General features: G+C 32.6%; 1 protein-coding gene across 8 annotated transcripts in view; it reads right to left on the bottom strand.

Annotated features, from left to right (window-relative positions):
* MOK (MOK protein kinase) overlaps positions 1 to 18,887 on the bottom strand; it is a 94,804-nt gene that overhangs the window by 34,147 nt on the left and 41,770 nt on the right. For 5 of the 8 annotated variants that reach the window (XM_051978345.1, XM_051978342.1, XM_051978341.1 and 2 more), the window contains exons 3-6: positions 12,390 to 12,479; positions 10,404 to 10,474; positions 1,145 to 1,223; positions 991 to 1,039 (exon numbers count right to left, since the gene is read on the bottom strand). In XM_051978345.1, the coding sequence (XP_051834305.1) occupies positions 991 to 1,039; positions 1,145 to 1,223; positions 10,404 to 10,474; positions 12,390 to 12,479 (289 nt within the window). The remainder of the gene's footprint in view (positions 1 to 990; positions 1,040 to 1,144; positions 1,224 to 10,403; positions 10,475 to 12,389; positions 12,480 to 18,887) is intronic. The other 3 variants (XM_051978347.1, XM_051978348.1, XM_051978346.1) reach the window with 2 other exon arrangements.

The following is an 18,887-nucleotide window of genomic DNA, read 5'->3' as shown; positions in this document are numbered from 1 at the left end:
AATACACATGGGAATATCTCAAGTGTAATAACATTTTATAGTTAAAAGTATTTTCCATATAATTTTCTTCTTTGATCTCAAAACAATTGCTATGAGGTAGGTATTGAAATGAACACCATATTTTGAGGATAAAAAAAAAATTGGCTTTAAGAAAAGTGAAGTGGTTTAACCAAGATTACTAAGACTAATTACTAATTGCATTTCTTAGTATAGATATCTGATTCCTTCCCTTTAATCAATCCAATCAGTAATATTTACTAGTATCTGAAATAAAAATAGAAACATTAGACATAAAAACAGAGGCAAAAGACATCCTTGTCCTCAAGGAGCTCACAATTTATTGAAGGAGACAAGCAAACAAATAGGTACAAATGAAATATATGCCAGAAAAATAGTAAATAATTAAAAGAGGGAAGGCACTAGAATTAAGAGGGTTTAAAAAGTCTTCCTATAAAAGATGAGAAACCACCTTTTCCCTTAAGGTAACATAGCATCTTGTTTGTCCTCTTTCACCACTCTTCCTATGTCAAAGCCCAATGTTTATGAAAGATACACTAAACCAGTATAAAGCTATCTGTTGCTAAAGGGCCAGTCTAGCTAACTACTGATTTTTTTTTTTACCAGTGACCTATAAAATTGCAAAGAATGAGAAGTCATAGAGGTAATAATACCACCAATGAAATCATAAATCCATTCAAGTATATAAGTTTGTATTGTTAAAATACAATGTTAGACTTGTTAGACTATTAAACTGTTATATGAAATAAGGGATCATATCTAAATTTTTATATTACTGCAATGCTTAGCATGGTGCTCGGCACACATAATAGGTATTTAGTAAAAGTACACTGAACTGAACTGAATCTGAAAATTGTATTCTCTTAAGACTCAAAATTTACTAATACACCACTAGTAACTCTGGGAGATAAGACACAGAATTTTGAATTCCATATCAAACCCAATACCATTTTCTTATGTAAAACATCTTACCTTGATTAGTATATTTTCTGGTTTTACATCTCTATGAAATATTCCATTTCTGTACCAACACAAAAGGAAAAATAAAATCAATATAATTATTATAAATATTTTAATAAGTGCTAAATTTTCATATGAAGTTATGTTTATAAACGGAGTCACTTACTTATGCATATGATCAAGAGACTTACACAGCTGATACATATAGTTCGTTATTTTCTTTTCTGGGAGCGGGTGTTTTCTCCCTGTGCAGAAGACACATAACAGTGACAGTTACATCTTTATTGAATTTAGAATGAGAGCCTACAATTTGAAGAGGCAATGAATAAAAATCCATTTTTCCTCCTTCTTACAAGATAATAAGAATTATTATTTTTGTCCATTTATATGTAACACATAGGCTAAATAAATTTTACAATTAAAAATACAGATAAAATGGCAAAGTTATCATTTAAAATACAAGTGTATTTATTTCAATCTTTTAATCATGGTTTCTAATTAATAAGGATGACACTAACAGTTTTGCTCGTCTTAAATTGGAACACATCTCTAGTCTTTCATTTCTTGGCCCCCCAAATCATGGAAAATTTAAGATGGATATGTGGGGGTTTTAATGTATTTTCACTTAAGCTTGATATCTAGAATGGGTTTTTAATTTTGTATATTTGTAACAATCCTGAAGTACTTAAAAAAAAAAAAAAACAAAATCCAACACAAGTATCACAAGACAATGGTGCTTTAGAACTGCAATGCCCTGAGTATCTTGCCAAGAAGTTGAAACAAGCTGTTTTGGCATAAAGTTCTTAAGAGCATGGTTTAAATGAATATATTTGCTTTTTTAAATTATGTTATACATGTCATTAATGTGCCATGTCTACAAATTTTTTTAACTTTAGAATGCTAAATGTCATGGTCGTTCTTTCTAGGTAAATGTTCCCATTTAAGCTTTTACAATCCTTTTCATAAATGTTTACATATTCTCCTTCCTCCTTTAATTAATAAATGAGGTCTGTTTTTTATTCTTTTTTTTCAATTACCAGCACAAATATTTTGCACAAATAAATGTTTGTTGGTCTGAATTCTTGGTGTGTACTTTATTTTGGAACTATGTAATTATTCCCTTTGTTTTCTACATAATTAAAACAGTAACAATGATAATATAAAAAACCCACTAATAATTGATTTAAATATTTTTGTGTCAGTAATTAACTTTAATGTGATAGTATAATAAAACTTTCAAATTACTTGTAACATGTTTCCAGAATTTATATGAAAAGTTAAGAACTATACCACATACTTCTTTGTTTTTCCTGACCTGTGGTTCACTGAAATTTCATTTAAAAATATCTATTAAAAAGCAAAAAGACAGCATTTTTTACTTTGGCAAAGTCAAAGGCTGCAGAGAGCCCAGATCTCCAACTTTTACTCCCTTGGTTATTTAAAACAATCACCAGTTTGAATACTGTCCAAAAAATCCAAAGAGAAACATCAGTAAGTTCTTCCATCCATCCCAGGACAGCATAAAAATAGAGCCAAAAGCTACAGCACCTTAAGAAAAGTCTATATGGAAATCAGCATGGGTACAGGTAAATGAATCAGAAGCCCAAGGTAGCACCACCAAATGGAAAAAAGCAGAGCAAAATGGAGGTCCCAGAGAAACTGAAAGACCATGGTAGTACCTACTGAGTCAATCATAAAATCTTAAGCAGGGATAATAGAGGAGCTGGAAGCTAAGGGCAAGCACCTATTAAAGAAGTCAAAACAAAAGAGCACATATTAGGAAAAAGAGGTAAGGACAAAAAAGGACCTGACCAGGACATTCAAGAGTTAAGAATGAGTGCAGCCTAGTACTGGCACTAAGTCCAAAATCATGAACTGAGCTACATAGTGAACAAAAGACACTTAAATAAAGAACTCTTAAAATTTACACCTACCCAACAGACAAAAGAGCAACCCCACAACAGCTTTTAAGTAGAGCTTCAAAGAAAAAAAACAAACCTTAGTCACAAAGACCAAAAGGAGATCTGGAAGAAATTAAGTAATATATTTTAAAAATAAAATTATAAGGCTCCTTTAGATTCTGAATAAGAAGGAATTAAATAAGATGGGAATGAGGTGGTACATATGGCAATGGGTTTGAGGTTTTAATGCATCATGACTCAGGTAAACTCATTTGGTGTAGTTGTCATCCTGGCTCCTGACCTAGACCATGAACAATAGGAGAACAGAGGCTGAAGAAAAAAATTTTATCCTTCAAGAATGATGACTACTTTGGCACTCTATGAAGGGAGGGTGACTACCTCCTGGCAAGGAAAGCTTGAGGTGAGAAGAGGGAGGGGAAAGATAAAGAGGCATGTCAGATGCTATGAATGGAATTGTGAATAAAGAATACTACAGAATTATGACTTTTCATGTAGCTGTAAGGCTATTTCACAATTGTATAGACTAGTCAGAAACAGGAAGAGGAGTACAAAGATAATACTCGAAAGTTCTTGATACTAATTTTCAGAAGCAGAAAGCAGAAGAGAAAGAAAAAGTAAAGTAATAAAAGAGGAATGACAGGCAAGGCAAGAGGAATATTTATGAAAAAAAAAGGTAAATAAAAGGGCAGCTAAAGAAGTTTTTGCAAATGTAGAAGAGGCTTATGGAATTGATTGGGTCTATGTAGTTTGGTTATGTGACCTTAACCTTAAGTCTAGCAAGCAGGCCAAAGGTGTCTCCTGTACAAATATAGTCCTCATCTATTTCAAACAGCCCCCCATACAATGTACAATGCATAATGAAAATATTATAACTACAATATTTCATCTTGCTCAGAGAAGTTGTTTGCAGTAATTGAATTATGGGGAGCTTTGATGGACATTTTTTAAGATCACATATTTTACTTTGGAGTTGAACACTTTGTGAATACATGTTTTCTCCCTAACATTCCATACTCTCTTAACATAAAAATGTGTTATCATTTTTATCTGTACCGATAAAAAAATTCTTTCAAATAGTACTTTTTAAAAGGAAAAAAAGAATATTCTAAGGAAAAAATGAGGAAGAAATAGGAGAAAACATAAATTTCTCATAACTGAAGGGAAGATGATAAAAACGAAAGGAGGATGTGGAGCAGAAATCACACAGGAACATCACTCTAGTCTGAACCTAACAAAGAAAGATCAAATACACACACATACACAGAATTTGGTAAATACAGAAAATACAGCCAGGAAAGAGGCAGAGATAAAGGAAAGAAGAAAAAAGCTTTAAAAAAAACAGAATAGGGCCAGAATAGTTACCAGCAAAACAAATTTCAGAAGGTGGATTACACAACTGGAGATTGGAAAAGTAAGAACCAGTAATAAGGGTTTGGGTGAAGGCAAAAAAATTAAAATCAGATCACTTCAAGTGTAGATCTCTAGTGCTGATCACACCTTTCCTTTTACCAAATTCTTCTCTGTGACAGGAGAAGGAAGGCAAAGAGAATAAAAAATATAATAAGACATAATGGAAGGAAACATTCAATTAGTCATTATGACTATAAATGTGAATGACACTGACACACATTAGCCATGCAGATAGACACTACGAATCAGCTTTTCATAATGACAATATGGAAAGAGGAATTATTGCCAGCCTTACATTCCAAATTAACAGCCAATTATATGGTTCCCTCATATATACAGTGTTTCTGACTTTGTAACCAATCATATTGTTTTCCTTGTCTATGAGGCTGCCTTCTAATTTTTAGATGTGTCTCCTTTTGAACATAAACATAATTCCTCAGCCCTCATTCAGAGTCTCTGGCTTGCTGAGGCTCTTAAAGACCCCATTTGTTGGTAATACTAACTTTACCAATAAATGTGCTTAGAATTTTGCTGTCTCAGTTTACCTTAATTTCAAATCACAACAGAAGAAAGGATTTACATTTTAATGGAGATTAAATAATTTAATAATAAGGAATTAGTGAGCCAAAAAACAAATTACATTAACAACATGTAATTTCATCAATGAAAGACAACAATGCAACAGTATACTAAGACTTCTGAAATGCAGACAAAACAAATTAGAGAGAAAACTTTAATTTTCTAATCACTTTCATCAGCAAAAGAAAAAAAAAAACAGATCAATAAATTGGGCTTGCAACTAAAATAAAACTAGAAGAGTAACAAGTTTTTTTTTAAACCAACTACAATAACAAATTGCCAAAATAGAAATTATGAAAATAAAAAAGGTAAACAAAATAAAAAGCAGAAAGGAAAAAAAAAAACTGATATGTAAAAGTAGGAATTTTTTTAAATTAATAAAGTAAATAATAAAATAAAACATTAATGAATCTGAAAAAATGAGAACTCAACAATCATGAAGAGAAAATAAAAGAAAATAGTAGAAGCTCTTTTGCCCAACTATTTGGTAACAAACTTGACTAAATTAAATATATATTTACAAAAATATAAAATACCTAAATTAGTATAAAAAAGTAGATAATTTTTACAACCCCAAAATATAAACCCTAAGTAAAGGATCATAAATTCTCACAGAAGAAAAAACCCTCACAGGACAAAATGGATTTATATTAAATTCTATTAAACATTCAAAAATGCTTAAATTATTTACAATAATAGAAAAAAGTATCATATCACATTCCTTTAAAAATACATGTGTGTATATATATATACATATATATACACACATATATATATATACACATATATATATATATATGAATATCATCTTGCTATCTATACAAGAGAAAGACAACATAGTAAGGAAAAAAAACCAAAACCAAAACCATTAATGATTATCGGCACACCTACACCTACCCAACCACACCTACTCGTTCTCTCTCTCTCTCATACAAATTAAATAAAAATATAAATAAAGACAACACAACATATTAGAAATGTTATACATAATAACCAGAATGAATTTATACCATAAATGCTGAAATGGTTCAATAGGAAATTTATCAATATAATCAACCACAATAACAACAAAACTTTTGATTATCAACAGATGCAGAAAAAAGCTTTTGATAAAATAGAACACTTTTTATTGAAAACTAAAAAGCATAAGAATAAAAAAAACTTTTTTTAATATGACAGAGTATCTATTTAAAACCAAGAACACAAGCACTATACATAAAAGATAAATCAAAGAGGCTTTTCCAGTAAAATCAAGATTAAAGCAATTATGTTTTTTATATAATGTTAGAAATGCTAGTTAAAGGAATAGACAAAAATAGAAATTGAAGGAATAAATATAGGCAAAGAGGAAACAAAATAATGATTTTATTTACTGCAGATAATGATATCCTACTTATTCCTAGAAGTTTACAAAAAATTCACTCAAATATTTAATGCCTTTTATAAATTAGGAGGGCATAAAATTAGGTTTAGGTCAACCCATTTTAACATATACCAAAGTAAGCCAAAAATGGAAATACATCTAGAAAATCATTACATCAAAAATTAAAGGACCAAGGAAGGAAATACTTTTTAATAACTATGGATAGGGGATGAGTTTTTAATCAGTATAAAGAAAATCAAAAGAAATAAAACAAATAATTTTGATATTAGACAAATGAAAAATCTTTGAACAAATAAAATCAATTTATTTAAAATTAGACATAAAGATGATAGAATAAGGCAGAAATTCATCTAAACTCTCTAACATTCGCCTCCAAACAACTATAAAATAATACCTCAAAATGAATTCTAGAGCAGCAGAACCAACAAAAAGATGGGGTAACATAATTTTCCAATCCAAGTTACTCTAGAAGATGGGCAAGAAAAGTGTCTCTTACACCTTTCTTGGTGTGGATAAAAATGGAGCACAATCCAGTGGATCCTACATTCAGGCAAGCCAGCAATAGGCCAAGTCCAAGAAGACAGCAAGAGATCTCCAGCTGTTCAGGTTAGAAGCAAGTCCCATAGCCCCAGTTTTGCAGGCCAGCTGCTGGACCCCACAGCCCCCAAACAGCAGGCTAGCCCACAGAATCTACAATTCAAACACATCAGACCAGCAAATAAGCCCCCCCAGGGCCCAAGCAAGGCAGACTAGCCACCTGAGGCGCTTCATGGTGCCTGCCCAGCAAGCCAGCCACCTAGCAAGACCCTCATGGCCCTAGGCCCCAAATTTCAGAAGCTTGAAACAGTGATCCCTCTACCTAGGAGCAGAATCCAACTTTAAAAGTCATGGAAAAGGCTGGAAAATAAGCCCTCGCCCCTCCCAATCTAATTCTAGAAAATTACTACAGTGATGAAGATCAGAATACACAAACTCAGTATCAAAACACTTACATGCAAAACCTCAAAGAAAAATATGAATTGGAGATTCAATAAGATTAAACTGATGATGTTCTTATATGGGAAGATGCTATTTGTAACACTTAAGAACTTTATTACTATTAGGGCACTTAAAAGGCATATACAGTGAAAGTATATATATAACATGATTAAGATGGGATGAGATAAAAAAAAAATAAAGGGTGAGAAAGAAGACTGTGCTGACAGAAGAGATAAGGAAGATTGTCTTGACAAGAGATAAGGAAGTGACAAAATGGGGTAAGGCATCTCACATGAAAAAAGACATGAAAATCAACTGACATTAAGGGAAAGAAAGTTCCCTGCTCCTCTAAGAAGGCTTTTCCAACTACTATGACTCACAATGACCACTTCTTCCTCTAGAATCACAAGGTTTAGCAACTAGCATTATGTTAAGATTAGAAGGATTCTGCAGATCATCTAATAAAATTCATTTATAGGTGGAGAAACTGAGGCCCTGAAAGAAGTGTTCTTGCCAAGTACAACAATCAGTGGCAGAGCTGGTTTTAAATAATTCAGGACACTCCTGAATAAATCAAGTGCTCTTTTCTCTACATCACAAGTGCAACTGTTCACTATTAAACATTTTTACTTTTGTAATAACTAGATTATAAACATGTTAAGAGCAAGAAACAAATCTTACTTTTTCTTTATATCCCTCAAAAATTCTGCACACTATTATAGACAATACTAGATACTTTACTTATTGAGTGATTGTTCCCATTATTAATTCATTCTTTAACTTCCAACACAACCAATAATCTAAGGCTGGTAAACAAACACAAGAAAATTATTATTCTTAGTAAAACATCAAGGACTGACTCAAGTTACAATATGACATCATTATCATTAATAAATATACATAAATGCCTATTATGTGTCAGTTACAAAAGGAGGAATCAGGCATAGTAACTGCCTAAGAAGTTCTTGCAATCTAGTGAGGGAGATAAAGTATATATGTATGTGTATACATATCATATATACACATATGTATATGAAATACTGCAGGGTTATGTAAGCTATAAAATAGCAGAGTCAGTAAGTATTAAAGGAGTTCAAAGAAAAAAATAATAACCAAAGGCTGGAATGGTTAAGAAAGCCTTCATAGAGGAGAAAAGACTTTAATTGAACCTTGGAGGAGAAGTTGGACTTAGACAGAGAGAATGACTGTCAAGCTATAAAATTCTTCCATTTTCTACAATCTGTCTAGATGGAGAGAGATGTTTCTGATTAGATTTCTCCAATTAGACACATTCCTATACCCTGGGATTTAAAGATGTTTAATTCAAAATCAAATTGCTTTGAATATTCATGTATATATTTATTACAGAAATTCTTCTTTGCACCTGAGTTTTGAGAATTAACTAATAAGTTTATATACAGACTATCAAGAGACAAGGTTAACAGTTTAAAAAGATATCACAAACTAAGAGAATAAAATGGAATGTTTTAAACTTATATGCTTTGTCATATTTTACATTAGACACAAATGCACAAAAATATTCTAAATGACATATAGCTTATTATGACATGTTTAAATGTGACGTACTGTAACACCTCATTTTTCTGGCACTTCTAAGGAATGAGATATTCCACAAAGATAGACTTTCAGATAAATGAATCTTATACCTTTAAGCAAAAGACATTTTAGAATTTTAATCATTTTAAATGACAATCTTCTTAAATATTTTACCCTGCTTTCCTACCTTCTTAGAGTATATTGAACATAATTTAATCTTTTTTTATAATCATTATTATAAATATTAATTACTGTATTTTGCCATAATACTTAAGTGCTCTCAGTGGTAACATAGGTAAGTAAGATCATTTTTCCCTTATGCTAAATACTCCTGGACTGGTGTGCTTTTAAAATTCATTTCTTGTAGTCTTACTATTAGTCAGTTGTTACTTTCTGCCTCTAGGAATACACTCCCCTTCCTGGTTCTAATCTGCCAAAAAAAAAAAAAAAAAAAAACAAAAAAACAAAAAAAAAAACACAACAACTACCAGATAATCAAGTTTGTTAAAATTTAATACATATTCTGGAGAGCAATCTGGAATTATGCCCAAAAAGTTATCAAACTGTGCATACCCTTTGATCCAGCAGTGTTTCTATTGGGCTTATACCCCAAAGAGATACTAAAAAAGGAAAAGGGACCTGTATGTGCCAAAATGTTTGTAGCAGCCCTGTTTGTAGTGGCTAGAAACTGGAAAATGAATGGATGCCCATCAACTGGAGAATGGCTGGGTAAATTGTGGTATATGAATGTTATGGAATATTACTGCTCTGTAAGGAATGACCAGCAGGATGAATACAGAGAGGCTTGGAGAGACCTACATGGACTGATGCTAAGTGAGATGAGCAGAACCAGGAGATCATTATACACTTCGACAACGATATTGTATGAGGATGTATTCTGATGGAAGTGGATTTCTATGACAAAGAGACCTAACTGAGTTTCAATGGATAAATGATGGACAGAAACAGCTACACCCAAAGAAGGAACACTGGGAAACGAATGTGAACTATCTGCATTTTTTATTTTCTTCCCGAGTTATTTTTACCTTCTGAATCCAATTCTCCCTGTGCAACAGGAGAACTGTTCGGTTCTGCAAATATGTATTGTATCTAGGATATACTGCAACATATTTAACATATATAGGACTGCTTGCCATCTGGGGGGGGGGGGTGGAGGGAGGGAGGGGAAAAAACGAAACATAAGCGAGTGCAAGGGATAATGTTGTAAAAAATTACCCTGGCATGGATTCTGTCAATACAAAGTTATTATTAAATAAAATAAAATTTAAATTAAAAAAATAAAAATAAAAAAAATAAAATTTAATACATATACTATAAAGACGGGTCTGAAAAGCTCACCTAGGATGTCATGGTCTTAACATCTGCTTTGCACCCTCTAATGGCTTATCTGCTTCTTTTTAGTTTGAAATCAAGGTCACAGCATCTCAAGTTACTAAACAAGAAATCTCCAGTGAGTGCAATGTCTTTGCACTCTGCATTAGTTATCACTACCATTCCAAAATAATGTAAATAAGTCTAACAACTTTATATTTTAAAACATGACTTTAAATAGGCTTTCAAGTTAGTCAACATACCTCGTATTAGCTCATAAATATTCATGTCCATAAGTTCACATATTAGTGCAAGAGAACCAGTTTTTCTGTCACTGAAGAAAAAAGCATTTTTTATTCTGTTTTCTCCTCATCAGGAAGTATAATCAAATCTTCATTTCTAAACATAGTTTGTAAACATAAGGCACTCCCTACACATTGTACAAAGACAACAGCTTAGTGATTAAAAAGGAAAATTTTATTTTAAATCAATATTTATAAACAGACAAATTAAGTTGAAATAATAATAAGAGTTTAGTTTAAGGCAGTATTCTAAAAGCCTATTTTTATAAAAATAATAATTTCACAAGGACACTTAATAGGCAGATAATTAGGCTGTGCTTTGCAAAAATAAAATGAACAAGATGCAGAATGAAGAGAAAACCCCAGGAGAAAGGGTCTATCTGCTATGTGAGGGGAACAAAAGAAATAAAAAACAATTACTATTTAAAACACAAGCCTTTGGACAGCATGAAGTGAATAGAGCACTGGGCTTTTAACTCAAAAAATATGGGTTCAAGAACCCCACCTCCACCACTGACTGGCTGCATGTACCCTTCTCTGAACCTTAGCTCCTTTAATTGGTCAAATATTGAAAATAATCTTTTCCTACCTGCCTGCCCCACAAGGCAAGAAAGGCACTTTGTGAATTCTGAGGCACTAAATAAACATAACCAGCTATCATTATTACTATATTCATGAGAAAAATAGTTTTACTATGGCTTAGTTGTCAAAACTTATCAACCTGCTTTGAAAAGTGAATCGGCCACAGCAAAATTATGAGGAAGATGACAATCACCACATAGCTGGCTTCATCTTAATTCCAATTCTCCATGAAATGGATGGATGGAGATACTCATACCATTTTTTTCTGCATTATTCCAAACCCACTTTTAGGGATATTTGAGCTTATAACATATTTTATTGTATATTAACATATAACATCAACATAACATAATTTAAAGGATCCTTGAAAGTAGTCCATTGTCAATTTAAGTAAAATGATACTGATTTACTCAAAGTAGTTAATAGTCACGGGTAAATGTCACTTAAAAAGAGATCTCTAATTTGGTGCTGAGTTTTCTGCTAGATCTTAAGGACCAAGATTTTGATGCTTGATTGGAGCCAGGCCTCTGAATTTAAAACTTCTATCATACATTTAGTGAAGTAGTTCACAGAAAATTAAAGCCAGAATCTTTGAGAGGTCTATTTGGATCTATGAAACCAAGAATTTCATATTTATAAAACTAGCTCCTTAAGGAGATGTTATGTGGCATATCTGACTACAAGGCAAACTTTAAAACAATCATATAGTAACTATACTTAATAAAAATTCCTCTGAAATTATAGGACTTTGTTAGGAAAGGTTGCTAGACACCATTAATGCAATAAACAAATGGTATAAAGGAAATGGAAAAGTCTTGACTTTGAAATAGGTTTACAACATTTTCCCACTAAGTCGTCAACTGAACTACTAGACTGTAAAGTACATGAGTTCAGGAAGTATGTTTTAATTTATTTTCATATCACCTCCAGGGTTGAGCAGTATTTCTGCACATAGTAGGCTCTTACTATTTGCTGCATGAATAATAAATGTATGAATTCAAGTTTCAAAACATGTTCCTTTAGTGTCAAAGTCTGATCTATCACTAATGATGACACTGATGATCTATCATTGGCCTATGTATTTTTCCTACACAATCTAGCTATTTCCCTTAAGTTTTGTTTTTATTTTTGTCTTTTTTTGGTATATGTTTTCTTCATGAAGTGAATTTTAGCCTTCGAAGTCAGAGATCCTGTGTGCTTGTTAAATGTTCAAAAAATATAGTTTAAGAAAAAAGACATGATTAATTTTCTGAGCAGCCAAAAAAGTTTAAAATATTGGTATAAACTTTACTTTCTATTAAAGAAAGATTAAATCACAAGCATCAAAATACACAAAACTAAAAAAATAAAACCAATTATACTTACAAGACAACTTCATGCAATGTAAGAATATTTGGGTGTGGATTCAGGCGCCTCAGTGCTTGTATTTCTCGTAGATTGTTCACTTGCTCAATGCTATTTTATGTGTAAAAAAATTATAATTTAAAACTTAGATTTTTTTTAAAAATGAAGATTATTAAAGTATAATTTTACATACAGGATCAGAACTGTTTTTAAAAAAGATAGCTACTTCTGGCACAAAAACGATATTTAAAATTCTGTTCTAACAACTGTAGTTAAAGAACAGTTAAATGCATTGATTTTCACCATTAACTTCTGAAAATCAAGGCTTGTGTAGCTTTGGACAGACACTAAGTTTGTCCATGGTTATACTCTCAGAAGAATTTTTTTGCTTTTTTTGCACAAATGAGAGAGGCAGACAGAGATAAAGATAGAGACTTTTCTTGATCAATTCTTTGGTCTACTTTAGAATTATCTAACATTGTCTTTAAAACTTGATACTGAAATCAGTATAAATTAAATTTTATTATTTTTTATTATAAAATTAATAAATAAATGTAATTTATTTACATTAAAATTAATTTCAATGAATAAAATATAACACTTTAAAAATATCAGTCTCTGTAAATCCTCATCAGAATTCTTTGTCCTTTCTCATTTACTATTAATATCTACTTTATTCTTCTGATTGTTTTGCTTTGAATTATTTCATAAAAGTTAACCCAAATTTCTTCATAATCCTCATACCTGTCTTAGTTATATTATGATTTTCCTTTACATCAATATAACATAATTTAGATAACATTACTCCATTTAAATTGTTTGCCCTTTTTTTGCATTTGCATAGAACATTGCTCAGAAAATCTTCCAACAACTTTACTGTTTTGTTAGCATTTCTCAACAATGAATCACATGTTTATAACTTATTGAATACAATAAAACTATTATCCAAAAACATTCTACAATCCCACAATTTTTCTATTCCTCCAACAATGAGTAAATCTATTTTTCCACAACTAAATAAACATTCCATTTCATTACTTTTATTTCTTTTTTCCAATTGTTTTCATTTGTATCTCTCACTACAAGTGATGCTGAGTATTTTTTCAAGCAATTACTAACCGTGTTTCCTCCTTTGAAAACTATCTCTTTCTTTCCTGCAACAATTTTATCCACTGTAGACTGGGAATTACCATTGTGGTTTATTTTTCTTATCCCTTCTGTACAATTATTTTTTTATTTCACTAGGGTATTTAACCATTCCATTTTCATTAATATGCTTTTGTTATACTACTTTGAGATTAGTACTCAGATGTTTCTCCCACAGACTATTCAACACCCAGCCCTATTTACCTGCCTTATCCCAAGTTCTTTTGAATTTAATAAAGTTGTTTTTTCTTTCATCTCAATTCCTCCATTCTCCTTCACTCCACATATCTCTGATCAGTTACAAACCTTATTAATTATACCTCAACAACACTTATCACATTTATCTCTTTGTCTCTAAGAATAAGGGCTCTATCCTAGTTCCATTCCTCATCCGTCATGTGTGGACTTAACAGCAATGGCCTGCTGATTGGTCTTTTTTTTTTATTACAAGTGATCTTCCTAAAAAGTGTGGATCTGACCACATCACTTCTCTACCCCCATTCAATTAAATCCAGTGGCTCCTTATCACCTTCAGGATCAAATATAAAATCCCCTATTTGGCATTCAAAGCCCTTTGTTACCTTCTCTGCTCCAACCCCTACTCCCCCCCCCATCCTTCCCCAGTTGTCTTATACCTTATTCCCCACAAAGTACTCTACAATCAAGTGATAATGACTTCCTTGCTGTTTCTTGAACAAGACATTCCATAACTCAACTGGCATTTTCACTGGCTGTTTCAAATACCTAGAATGCTCTCCCTCCTCATCTCAGATTCCAGGCTTCCCTAGATCAGGTAAAAGCCCATGGGGAGCCTCAACTTTAGTCCTCTCCGGTGATTATTTCCAATTTATTTTGTATGTAGTTTATTTGTACATAGTTGTATGTTATATACCCCATGTATTCTGAGTTCCTTGAAAGGAAATGTCTGCATACTGTTTGGAAAATAGTAGGTACTTAATATTTATTGGCAGATTAACTGACTTCTGACTTATTCTATCTCAGTAGTTTTTTAACTGGTATCCTGTTTCAAATCAAAAACACAAATCAAATCATGCCTTCAAATAGTTCAAATGACTCCCAAGTACAAATATAAACTTCTCAGTTTGATATTTAAAACTCCTCACAAGCTCATCTCAACTCAGTGCTAAGGCCTTATTACATATTACTCCTTTGTGCATGCTACAATCCCACCAAGTTGGCCATCTTCTTATTTTTCACATACAATACTCTCTCGTCTCCATGCCTTTTCATTGACTAGAAAGCATTCTTTCCTCACTTTTGCCACTTAGAATTTCTTGTTTCATCCAGTTTCACACCAAGTAAGATCTATACAAATCCTTTCTTAGATAGCTACAAGTGCCTTTGACATAAAAACTATCCTGTAATAATATATGTTGTCTCCTCCAAATTGCAAGATCCCTAAGGGAAAGGACTGTTTCATTTACATCTTTGTATCCCCAGCAGTTAACAGAGTGCTTTGGCACATAGTAGATGCTTTAAAAATATTTATTGAAGGATAAATACAATTATTTTGCCCAATCTTTTGACCCTTTTTTTTCAATACTCAGTTAACCAAGTGATTCAAAATCCTTCATCTTCCCTCCAAACCTTTATTTAAGTAACTTTATTCCATTTTCTAATAAGTTTTTCTTTGCTTTGCCTTTCTCTATATTTCTCTTCTATCCCAATCTATTCTGAATTTTGTGTTTTGCTCCATAGGATATCCAAGATCCTCATGAGGAGAAAGTCTCTTAAGTATCAAGTTTGATCTACCTTTTTCTATATCATCACTTGCTACTGCCATTGTACATCTTATTCAATCATACCTAACTTCTAATATGCCTTACTCTTAGAAAATGAGTTCATGAAGTTGTGTTGAGGACTAGTCCTAACCCCTGTCCTCGCTATAATTAAACTCTATTGCTAAAGTCATGTTATTATGTTTAGTTAAATGTTCCCTATCACCACCACTTTGGGTGCTGACTGTCCTTAAAAATTCATACATCTTCTCTCCTAGGATGACATGATTCTTAATATGCAAACTAATCCCCCAAACAAAAGTCTCTTCTCTAAATCGCAAAAATGTACTGCTACCATAGGAATATTCTGTAGTGGCACTTTTTCTTTTCCCTTTGTGTAATAAGACCCTTCCCTTTTATTCCAGTGTCTCCCATTCTTTATCCTATTCTCCCACAGTATTTCCCCTCTCCTACTTATTGAGTATAGGAACCATTCAATGTTTATTTTTTTATGGACCTGATAGAGATACATTACTGTACCTCCCTATTCATGCAATTTTCTTTTCTTCTTCTTCTTTTTTTTTTTAATTAAAGCTTTTTATTTACAAAGCATGGGTAATTTTTCCAACATTGACCCTTGGAAAACCTTTTGTTCCAAATTTTCTCCTTCTTCCCCCACCATCCCCTCCCCTAGATGGCAGACAGTTCAATACATGTTAAATATGTTGAAATACATGTTAAATAATATATATATATACATACATATACACACATATTTATACAGTTATCTTGTTGCACAAGAAAAATCAGATCAAGAAGAAAAAAAAGAAAAACTGAGAAAGAAAACAAAATGCAAGCAAATAACAACAGAGAGAGTAAGAATGCTATGTTGTGTTTCACACTCTGTTCCCACGGTTCTCTGGGTGTAGATAGCTCTCTTCATCACTGCACAAGTGGGACTGGTTTGAATCATCTCAATGTTGATGAGAGCCACGTCCATCAGAATTGATCGTCATGTAGTCTTGTTGTTGCCATTTATAATGATTTTCTAGTTCTGCTCATTTCACTTAGCATCAGTTCATGTAGATCTCTCCAGGCCTCTCTGAAATCATCCTGCTGGTCATTTCTTACAGAACAATAGTATTCCACAGCATTCATATACCATAATTTATTCAGCATTCTCCAACTGATGGGCACCCACTTAGTTTCCAGTTTCTTGCCACTACAAAGAGGGCTGCCACAAACATTTTTGCACATGTAGGTCCCTTTCCCTCCTTTAAGATCTCTTTGGGATATAATCCTAGTAGAAACACTCCTGGGTTAAAGGATATGCACATTTTGATAACTTTTTGAGCATAGTTCCAAACTGCTCTCCAGAATGGTTGGATCCGTTTACAATTCTACCAAAAATATATCAGTGTCCCAGTTTTCCCACATCCCCTCCAACATACATCATTATCTTTTCCTGTCATCTTAGCCAATCTGACAGGTGTGTAGTGGTATCTCAGAGTTGTCTTAATTTGCAGTTCTATGATCAATAGTGATTTGGAGCACCTTTTCATGTGGCTACAAATAGTTTAAATTTCTTCATCTGAAAATTATCTGTTTATATCCTTTGATCATTTATCAATTTAAGAAATGCAATTTTTTACTCTATTATTCACTCCCACAAAAAGGTCATGATTCACAGAAGGGGGAAAGAATTAGAGAATTTAGTCCAAAGATAAATGTTCTTTCTCTAGATTCTTTAGATTCTCCTTAAATCTTTAATCCCTTAAGCTTTTTTTTGTTCCTTGATGATCTGCTTTTGTTATTCCTTTTATCCCAAGGATCAACTTCTTAAAAAAAAAAAATTAATCTAAGTTTTTGATGAGGTGTGAGAATTGAGAGTAAGCGATCCCCTCTGGTAGATGTCACAGATCCCTTGTAAAAGAATTCAAAAATCTGAATTTTGTGTGGCAAAAAAGGATTTGTTTTCACTAAGAAGAAAACTTTCTCAGCAGACAAAACTCCTGATTAGGAATTTGGCAATGATGGGTTAACACTGAGAAGAAAATATCTTCATTAATGGGCTAAGTCCAGAAGGGCAAATAGCTCCTGATTAGGAATTAGCAAAGGTGAGTTAAGAAAACAGTATGCTAAGAAGACAGCTTTCTTAGCAGGCAAAAATTCTGTTAGTACTTCTATAAAGATTTGGGGTTCAGGGTCACCTTTTACTAGCCTTCTGAGCTTTATTAGGGTTTGCCCAGGCCTCAGAGTTGGGAGCAGTTGGAGGGACTAATCTCCAATTCAATAGAGGGTGGTGATTATGTCCCTGCCCAAGATCTCCAATTGAATAAGATTACTTATCTGGGTGTTGCCTTTATGGACAGAAGGGTATGCCCCTTCTAGAGGTTGGGGAAGGTTTGAGACCCTGAATCACCCTCCCCCCACAGATTAAAGGGGATACAATTTGTGTCAGTTTCATTACTTAACTTTTTCAAAGTTTCATTATTTAGCCTTTTCAAAGTAATTGTACTTATTTTCTCATATTTCTGTTAAAGCAATAAAACAAATTATTCAACTTTTTCTTAAAGGAAATTTATCAAAAAGACAAAGTAGGAAAAAAAACTACTTAAGAGACTGAAAGGGAAATAAGGAAAGATTTTCAAAGCAATTGTTTAACTAAACAGGGAAAGAAAAAGGGCAAAAGAAGAGATAAAACAAAGAAAGAAGATTAAAGCAAGCATTTATTAAGTGTCTACTATATGTCAGACATTGTACTATGTAATGGGAGTACACATAAATGAAAATATCCCTGTCCTTGAAAAGCTTACATTATTTTTGGAAGAAACATAGTATAGAGATGTAATAGACATATTGTATACATGTGTATACAAAAATAAATACAAGGTAATTTATTCCTTGACACGAAGTCTATCTTTTTTAACACCAATATTCTTCTTCAATTAAAATCCTCATGAGAACATGGCTTTACTATGCCTACTTGGTTGTCATCTTTTATTCTAGAGGACCAAAATGACATCACTATGTTAAGAGTTGAGTTACAGTACATCTGATCAATACAAACTCAGAATGCTCTGCCACAGATTGGGCACAAACAGTTCATGTATCATTTGAGGTGGATTCTCCAAATTTGTACAACTTGCATTTCTTTTGAGCTATTTTAATTCTGTTTTGCTCACAGAGCACAGCGCCTTTTCTGATGAGGGCATGCCATGCTGGGAAGACTTGTTCTAGTGTTTCCCATGTCACACAATTTCCAAAGTTAAGACAGGTCTTAACTTTTCTGACTACCATGTAAGTATCTGCCCTGTGTGAGTTCTCATAAAATAATCTTTTTGACAAGCATACAGATTTGGCATCCAAACAACATGGTCAGCCCAATAGAGTTGTACTCTCTGCAGCAGAGTTGGAATGATGGCAATTTAAGTTCAAGAAAAAACCTGAGTGTCTAGTACATTTTCCTGCCAAATGATCTTCACAATCTTTGTAAGACAATTCAAATGGAAGTGATTCTGTGTCCTGACATGGCATTGGTATACTATCTATGTTTCACTGAGGTACAACAATAATGTCAGCACTAGGGCTCTGTAGACCTTCAGTTTAATAGCAAATCTAATGCTTCTTCTCT

The sequence above is a fragment of the Antechinus flavipes genome, chromosome 2 (genome assembly GCF_016432865.1).
Source record: "Antechinus flavipes isolate AdamAnt ecotype Samford, QLD, Australia chromosome 2, AdamAnt_v2, whole genome shotgun sequence".
Classification (NCBI taxonomy): Eukaryota; Metazoa; Chordata; class Mammalia; order Dasyuromorphia; family Dasyuridae; genus Antechinus; species Antechinus flavipes.
This window is presented reverse-complemented; position numbering and strand designations above follow the sequence as displayed.